This window comes from Herpailurus yagouaroundi, unplaced genomic scaffold (assembly GCF_014898765.1).
Source record: "Herpailurus yagouaroundi ecotype Mexico unplaced genomic scaffold, PumYag 205, whole genome shotgun sequence".
In the NCBI taxonomy this organism is placed as follows: domain Eukaryota; kingdom Metazoa; phylum Chordata; class Mammalia; order Carnivora; family Felidae; genus Herpailurus; species Herpailurus yagouaroundi.
In genome coordinates this window covers 7,909,102-7,917,778 of record NW_024412436.1, presented here as the reverse complement: position 1 = coordinate 7,917,778, position 8,677 = coordinate 7,909,102, and the positions used below count along the sequence as shown (strand labels likewise).

At 49.2% G+C, this 8,677-nt stretch overlaps 1 protein-coding gene across 1 annotated transcript; it reads right to left on the bottom strand.

Moving 5' to 3' along the window:
* Positions 1-4,634: 4,634 nt before the first annotated feature.
* Positions 4,635-8,327, bottom strand: LOC121014983 (microtubule-associated proteins 1A/1B light chain 3C-like). The gene is made up of 5 exons (XM_040451640.1): positions 8,270-8,327; positions 8,104-8,159; positions 7,839-7,947; positions 5,504-5,513; positions 4,635-4,839 (listed from the first exon to the last, which is right to left on the bottom strand). The coding sequence occupies exons 1-5, from the start codon at positions 8,325-8,327 to the stop codon at positions 4,635-4,637; spliced, it is 438 nt and encodes a 145-aa protein (XP_040307574.1).
* Between the last annotated feature and the right edge of the window lie 350 nt (positions 8,328-8,677).

Here is an 8,677-nt window from a genome sequence, read left to right as displayed (position 1 = left end):
CACCTCCATCTCTGCAACCCGCTGCCCCTGGCATCTCTCTCTTCCATGTCCCTCCGGCCACTGAGGCCCCCCCGGGGGGGGGGGGGGGGGGCGCCGCAGGGGGGACTCACTCCCTTCCTGCTTTGGGCCCCAGGGAGGCCCAGAGCCTAAGAGCAGCAGCAGGTGCCCGCCTGAGGTCTGAGGCTCCCTCCATATCCTCAGTCTCTCTTGTCTTTCACCCCTTCTGCCCTCTAGCTAACCTTCTTCTCCGTTTTTCTCTTCCTGCTTTTAAACATCTCATGGGGGGGCGCCTGGGGGGCGCAGTCGGTTAAGCGTCCGACTTCAGCCAGGTCACGATCTCACGGTCCGTGAGTTCGAGCCCCGCGTCAGGCTCTGGGCTGATGGCTCAGAGCCTGGAGCCTGTTTCCGATTCTGTGTCTCCCTCTCTCTCTGCCCCTTCCCCGTTCATGCTCTGTCTCTCTCTGTCCCAAAAATAAATAAAAAAACGTTGAAAAAAAAAATTTTAAACATCTCATGGCAAGTTTCTTCCATTAAACATCTCTGCTTGTAATACCCAGAGCTGCTCTGTTTTGGTGCTCTTCATGACCCTCTCTCTGCCTCAGCCCCCAGCTCCACCTGGCACTTCCTTTCTTTGTCACCCCTCAGCTCCTGCGTCCCCAGACCGGGTTTGCAGTTCTGCTCCACCCCTGCCCCTCTTCTGTCCGGGAGAGAAGAGTCCAGCCCACGGAGGGGCCCTGCTGGTCTCCTCACACGGTGGGAGAGTCAGGTCTCTTTGGATCGAGGGGAAATATCCCCAGTGATCTTGAGTTTTTCCTGAAACAAATCTCAATCGGGATAGAACTTGGGGGACATTTTGTGAGTGTTGTTCCAACTGTTGGGGAAGGGTCTGGAGGGGACTCTGTCCTGTGGCCAGAGAGCACCTGCCTCCCTCTGGGGCCTCAATCTGAGCTGTGGTGGACCACGGGAACTGCGGCGTCCTGGGTGAGCCTGAGGCCAGCGTCTCCGGGAGCCTGTCCAGTTTTGGGGACTGGTTTTCATCCTGCCTCCCAGTGACGCACACGGCGCTCCTGAAGCCCACGCGTCCCTCCCTCCCAAACCTTCTCCACCTCCTCAGTGCCTCGTCTTTTTATGCCCTGAAACTTCCTCCAGAACATCATACCCCTAAAATAGTCATCAAATTCCGTCATTCTTTTCCTTAAAAATCTTTCAATGGCCTATTAGCATATTTTAAAATAATATCCTTCGTAACTTCCGGACAGTGGCCTATCTAAAGAGAAAACTGAAAGCTTCCAATGGCTTTCTTTCTCAGGCAGAGTGATCTTTCTAACAGGAGACCTGGACCACGGCACTGCAGTCTTTAAAAGCACTAACCATCCCTTCTGGTCTTCTCAGGAGAAAGTTCACTCTTTTTATCTATCCTTTATTAAGGTCCTTACCCCTCTACTGCCTCCTAGCGCCCTGCTCCTGTTCACTCCACTCACTTCTCAAAGGTCCAGCCTCATTGAAATGATTTGTGCTCTTCAGACAGTCCATCCCATTTTCTGCGACCACAATATTTTTCCTCGTCTTCTTGGTCTGCCTAATTCTTTCTCATCATCTATCTGCTCTGACATCACTTCCTCCAAGGGTTATTGCCAGACTCCAGATTTGAGCTAGACTCTGTAAGTGCTTATCTAGAACACTGCACCCCTTACCACACTGCACTGTAAAGTGCTAACCATTGTGAGCATGCAGTAGGGATCTGTTTAGTGAATGAAATACAGTTTGAAAGTATGTATTTCACTATGAACCTATGGTATGCTACTTTCTAACTAACAACAGCATGATAGCACTTTTAAAAGTAACTAATACATGTGTTAGGTGGCTCAGGAATGCAGAGGACTGGAGGAAGACAGTACATGAAAGGTGAATAGTGAGGGAATATGCATTTATTCATGGATATAAATTAAAAAAAATTTTTTTTAACGTTTATTTGTTTTTGAGAGATAGAGCACCAGCGGGAAGGAGCAGAGAGAGAGGGAGACACAATCCAAAGCAGGCTCCAGGCTCTGAGCTGTCAGCACAGAGCCCAACTGTGAGATCCTGACCTGTGCCCAAGTCAGATGTTTAACTGACCGAGCCACCCAGGGGCCACTGTTTGTGGCTATAAATTACAGGAAGTATAGGGTGTGGCTGGTGGAGGAATAGGTTGTGTGTGCTTGTTGGAAGTGTATGGTAAATGAAATAAGGTCACCAATTCTTGGATGTTTCCATTAAGAGGTGCTGTTGGGGGCGCCTGGGTGGTTCAGTCGGTTAAGTCTCTCGATTTCGGTTCAGGTCACCATCTCATGCTTCGTGAGACCGAGCCCCTCGCCAGGCTGTTCGCTGACAACGCGCTGACCCTGCTTGGGATCTCCGCCTCTGTCTTTGCCCCTCCCCCACTTGTGTGTGTGCTTTTGGATGTGCGCTCTCTCTCTCTCTCTCTCTCTCTCTCTCTCAAATAAATATTAAAAAAAGAGGTGTTGATTTCCCCACACCTTAAACACAGGTCTGACCCGAGGATGTGGCAGAACGAACACCCGGCAGGTACCAGGTTCGGGCCACAAGAACACTTGCAGCTTGCACTTTTGGGTCCCTGGTATGCAGCCCCGAAACCGTGCTCTGGGGAGCCGGCCCCGCCTACTGGAGGCTGAGAGGCAATGCTGGGTGGTCCAAGCCCGCCAGCCCACAGCCAGGCCCACCTGCCCGCGCGGGTTTGGCAGGATCCTCCCCCCTTCCCACAGCATCGTGGAATTCCCACGGTTTCCATGGGGAAGACTAAATCCTCCTTTTATGTCACTAAAGTTTAAGGTGATTTCTTATGCAACAGCAGTTAACAAAACCTGGGGTGTGGTTTGTTTTGTTTCCTAACCCCCCCCCCCCCCCAGGGTGAAAGGCTTGAAGGAAAAAGGAAGAGGCAGAAGCCAACTGGAACATCAAATGGGGCTCAGAGCAGAGGAGACAAAATAGGTCCTGGGGGGATGTTCTTTTGGATCTTCCCGCATCTGCCCTGCCTGCCCCTTCAGTTCCAAGATCTCGACCCCCCCACCCCTCTGCGCCCCGGGGGGGATACTCTTCACTGTTGTTGTTTCATGTGTAATAGCTTAACTGAATGTAATGCCATCGCTTAGAATAATGGCTTAGTTTAATTTGGTTCGATGTAAGTGTTCGTTGTTAACAAAAACTGGCCCACATCACTATTGTTTTTGCAGGGGTGACAAAGAAACGGTCAAATGGAGTAAAACGAAGAATGAGGACAGAGAAAGGAGGGCTCATTGGAGACCCAGCGTCTGGAAAAATGACCAAATGAAGGAAGATGCCAGTAAATATTTGCTGAACTTGCCCTGTGTGCCCATTGTAGATAAAGCCACCGAAAATAACCCTATCCAACCGGACAGAGAAAAGCCAAAGCATGTAGGGAAGCAGCAGCAACAACGAGACAAAACAAAACAACGCAAACCAGAAACCAAAATACCACCTCTGCTCACCACCACCCTGCACAGGCTCTGCCCACCGCCGTCCTGCAAAACGTACAGGCTCCCCTCCCAGATCCACGTGGGACTGGCTCCTTTGTACTCGAGGGACTGAGTGCACAGGTCACCTCCCGGACCACTGAGGTAAGGTGTCCCCACACCAGCCCTATCCCTGACCCCATTTCATCGGTCTTCCTACCACTTACAATGCTTCTCTGTATTTTCTTTCTTCCCTCACTAGACAGAGCGACACGAGGCTGGTCGCTTACCTGTCTCACTCACCGTTGTCGCTCCCACTGTTAGAAGCGTTTGGCACACAAGACATGCCTATCTGATGTTTATTCGCCACAAGTGAATTAAAAGCAAGAAAAAAAAATTCCTTCCTAAAAAGAGGCTTTTCAGTCTCCAAACCTAGGTCAAAGTTCACAACCTGGGACGCCCTCTGTGACCAAGCGTCCTGCCTTTGGGCTGCCCTGTAACTAGTGTTTAACTGCTCTTACCTGACCAAGGTCCTCTGCAGGCATGTGTCTGCCTCTTTGTCTCCTGTGTGGGCAGGTGAACAAGTCGAATTCAGCTTCAATTCAAGACGAGCAGGTTGTCACCAAGGGAGGAAGTTTCTGTGTGATGAGCCTGGGTTCTACACCAGACTGATTTCAAAACCTAGTTTTGCTGCTTGCCAGCTGTGGGAACTTTGGGGAGTTTCTTGACCTTCCTCTGACCCAATTTCCTTATCTTTAAAATGGGAATAAAAGTACTTAACATGTAGGACAATTATGAGGAGTTAATACCTATAGACTACTTTGAACAAAGTCTAGTCCATAATGAAGATTTAAATGAAAGCCATTATTTAAAAAAAATTCTATTCTAAGGAAAACTGCTCATCCAAATTATTTGGAACTGAGTAGTTGCATCTTTGGCATAAATCCGTGTGGCATAAACAGATGAAACAGAATCCGAGAGGAAATAAGCCAAGTGGGAGTGATACAACAATCATCTCGGGAATGGCACAGATAAGGACCCCTGCCCCCAAATGAGTGGGTTCATAAGGCCCCACACAGGGATTCCCCAGAGACCTGTCCCCAGGCTGAGGTTCCCAGTGACCGAGCCCACATGGAGTCCACCCACATGGGGTGACACCAGGTTCTAGACATGCTCTGCAGAGGACAGCAGGGTCTTCCTGGAGCCCAGGCAGTCGAACATCTCCTGGGAGGCGTAGGTCACGTACACGAGGCCGTCCTCATTCTGGTAGTCCCTGTAGACCTCTGCCATGGTCACACTGATGCTGACCAGGCTCTTATTGTTCACCAGCAAGTAAAAGGCTTCAGAGGCCCCCAGGACCAGGCGGCTCCTGGGAGGGGTGGGGGCCGGAAAGGGAAACTTTAAGTGGGCAGGGAATGGGCTCCTGACCCAAGGCCTGACTTACCTCTGTTTGTTCACTGCAAACATGTCTACCCAAGGAGCCCACCTCCCCACTTTGGTGCGAGGTCCTCAAACTTGACAATGACCCAGGAGTGCCTGCTGAAAATGCGGATTCCTGGGCCCCACTCCAGATTTGGGCTTAGTAGATCCAGGAAGCAGCCTGGGAATCTGCAGGATTGTAAGAGAGGCACACCTGACTTTGAGAAAGATTGTTCGAGAAGCACAGTCCTTCCACCTGCTTCCCTTGCTGCTGCCTGGAGGCTTTCAAAGCGTCAGATACATTTCCCTGCCTCTACCGGTCACTGCTGAAACAATAATTTATATGCGTCATTACTCAACTTTTTATACAAAACTTCATCTCTTGTCCCATTTGCTTTCCTACTAACAGATAAAGAAACCAAAGTGCAGAAGTTAAAGGGTTGGATGGAGGGAAGCAACTGTCCATCAACAGGCCAATGGGTAAACCAAAGTGGTTTGTACACACAATGGAGCATTAGCCTTATAAAGAAGGAAATTCTGACAAGAAATTGTTACAGCATAGATGAACTTTAAGAACTTATGCTAAGTGAAATAAACTAGCCAGGAAAAGACACTGTATGATTCCTCTTGCATGCTGTTCCCAGGGTAGCAAAATCGGAGAAACAATGTACACTGGTGGTGGCCAGGGAGGGGCGGGGCACGGGACACAGTGGGGAGTTAGCGTTTCATGAATACAAAGTTTCCATCTGGAAAGATGAAGAAGTTCTGGAGCTCAACAGTGGTGATGGTTGTGCAACTGTGGGAATGTACTTAATGCCACCGAACTGTGCACTTAGAAATAGTTAAGATGCATTTTTATCACGATTAAAAATAAAAGAAAGGGAAGAACAGCTCTCTGCAGTGTCTCTGGGGTGACAAGGGAGTTGTTGGAATCCTGCAGAAAGACTGTTCCCTTCCCTGGGGATTAAAAATGCCCTGGGACCCTCTGACGGGCTCAACATGCAAGGCCACCCCATCACTAGCTAGAAAAACTATTCACAGCACCAAAATGCTAAGCAAATAGGTCTCTGTTTGCTATGAGCTTAAAGCAAAGAATTTCCTGTGTGGTGACAAGAGAATATGGAAACCTGGGGATTCTGACGTCATTTAAGCAGCTCTGGGGTAACATTTGCAAAGGAATTACTGCCCTAAGGTCTGAAATTCCTCCCCTCGGGTTAATGCTGTAGAGAAACAGCTCCATTTGGTTGGAGTGCACGGCTGGATGGGTCTGTTGGTGATGGTTAGCCCTGTCTACTCCCCCTCGCCCAAACATTCAGGGCACAGCCAGGGCGCTCCTGGGATACAGTGATGAGGGCTACATTTATGTGGTGGGTGGGAGGGGAAATGGTTTCGGATCCTGGTTACCAAAAGGTGGATAACCTGAAGACCAAACCCTGACCACTGCGCTGCTCTCCCTCAGGGAGCAAATGGCCACTCTGCCTTCTGGGAAAGGGTAAGGCTGGGGGGAGGGGCTGTTGCAACCTCGCGCCTCAAAATTGCACCTTCACCTTCATTTTTCCACCAGGCGGTCCTTTTGTTAAGGTTGAGGGGTCCCCAAGAGTGAACGCTGTGGTTCGGAAGATGTTCAGGGCGGGGATTTTCATCTGTTTTGTTCGGTGTTCTTCCTGCAGAGCTTGATACACAATGGGTGCTTAATATCAATATGTTTAAATGCATTAATGTAGAGATTCAAAGTTATTGGGATGGAGAATGGGGAGTGCCTGAAAATTGGAGGCACATCTATATGGAAAGAAAGGGGGAAATGGGGTCAAAACTCACTTTCCAGTAAAGCCACCCATTTCCCCCCAGCATCTGGAGTCTGACCGGAGTTGGGATCTAAGGCTGACTTTGGTTTTCTTTCAGTTGCCCCCACTTTCCACTGGATCAACCTAACCCTTAGCAGGTCAGAGGAGGATGCGGAGTGTTCTAAAAGGGCTCATAAAAAAAATCATAATAAACACTGTGAAGAAACTGTCAGCATCAGCCAAAACCTTTGGGAGGTGGTTTCCAGTACAGGGAGACTCACGCCAGCCATATTTACTGAGCCCCAGTCAGCTACTTTTAGTTTTCATGTCATTTTTTTATTGAGGCCAGCTGGCAGGTGACAACTTCCATCGCTTAAGCTTTATTTTTAAAGCCAGCAACACTTGTCTGACTTTGCTCTTCCTTGTTCTGAGTGGGAGGAAGCTGGATATGGGGAAGGTCTGGCTCCTCTGCTCAGTGACTCCAGCAGGTGGGCAGACCATTGCTCTACCAAAAATTCCTTAGAGGCAAAATGCCGTCATTGGACATTTAAAACACCTGACACTGGACGGTTCTTTGGACTCGTTTCCAAAGTTCCTTTGGAAGATTCTCAGAGAAATTTGAAGCCAGAAATTAGAACACAGTACCAGCAGAATTTTGAAAAATAAGAGACAACAGCTCTTCTGTCAAATTGAGAGCCCCCACTTTCTTTAGAGTTGTAAGGTCCTTGCAACCTTTTAATGACTGTTTATTCATGAGACCATCCTTTTAATTTTTTTAAAAAAAAAATTTTTTTGAAATGTTTATTTAGTTTTGAGAGACAGAGAGAGAGAGAGAGAGAGAGAGAGTGTGTGAGTGGGGGAGAGGCAGAGAGACAGGGAGACACAGAATCTGACGCAGGCTCCGGGCTCTGAGCTGTCAGCACAGAGCCTGACGCAGGGCTTGAACTCGTGAACTGAGAGATCATGAGCTAAGCCAAAGTTGGACACTCAACTGACTGAGCCACTCAGGCACCCCAAGACCATCCTTTTCAAAGGCACAATTGAAGGGAAAAGGGCCAAGCAGGACTACTTCCCTGCCTCCCTCTGCTAGATCCTATTGTTCTAAGAATCCTGGGCATACATAGCACACGTGCCAATGTGCGCTCTGTCACCTCCCCGGTGACACTGAGGAAGAGGGTCATGGTCAGTGCCTGCAGGACCAGGAACCGAGTCTTGTCCAGCGGGGGCAGGAACCTCTCCCTGGGGTAGTGCTCCACTACTACTCTGTTAAGAGTCTCTGCGTGAATCTCTTTGGAAGCAAGTGTCCAAGAATGTGCTCAGTTCTCTGTGTCTTAGGAACTTGGAACAGAGAGAAGGTCATTGGGTGAGTTTCGGTTTTTCAAAGAACAGGATATTGCAGGCATCACTCAGGAAGCACAACGGAGTCTTACCAGGATCTTGCTGGGGAACTTCGCCTGGATTCTAGCGACTTCCTCTCTTCTGGTTGCTGTGAACATGTAAGTTCAAATTAATACATCGGCATGTAATAGAAGTCTGTGTCTCCTCTCCTCCCTGTCTCAAGGGCCAGAATCCAGACAGCGACTCTGAGAACTTTACCTAAACTCTTCCTCTGCTTGAAGGGTCTGAGGCTTTGGGTTTTCTGTGGAGGCTGCATTTTGCTCAACAGCTGTGTCTGTGTCTGTGTCTGACTTAAAAAAAAAAAAAAACAAAACCCACAACCAGGACCTAATTCATTCCTCCAGCTGCTTCCAAACCACCTGCAGGAGGCTAAAGGAGGCCCTTAGGTAGGGCTGTGTCACATCAGGCATCTCCAACCCGCCTTCCCCTCCCCCTCCCTGGGCAGGAGGAGGTCAGTCCTGAGGAAGGACCTGGAACAGCCCCCTGCTTGCTGGTCTGAGAAGGCCGCTTTGCTCACAACCGGTAAGGAATTTGTTTTTGTTGAAGAAATTAAGATTTACAATGTAGTGCATTGGTCCTCACACTAATGCTTACCGATGGGCCTAA

Coding starts and splice junctions, on each gene's coding strand:
- LOC121014983 (XM_040451640.1), bottom strand. CDS start 8,327: ATGCAGCCTCCACAGAAAACCCAAAGCCTCAGACCCTTCAAGCAGAGG. Junction 8,160..8,269: donor CAAGCAGAGGAAGAGTTTAG/GTAAAGTTCTCA, acceptor ACATGTTCACAG/CAACCAGAAGAGAGGAAGTC. Junction 7,948..8,103: donor AGTTCCCCAGCAAGATCCTG/GTAAGACTCCGT, acceptor ATTCACGCAGAG/ACTCTTAACAGAGTAGTAGT.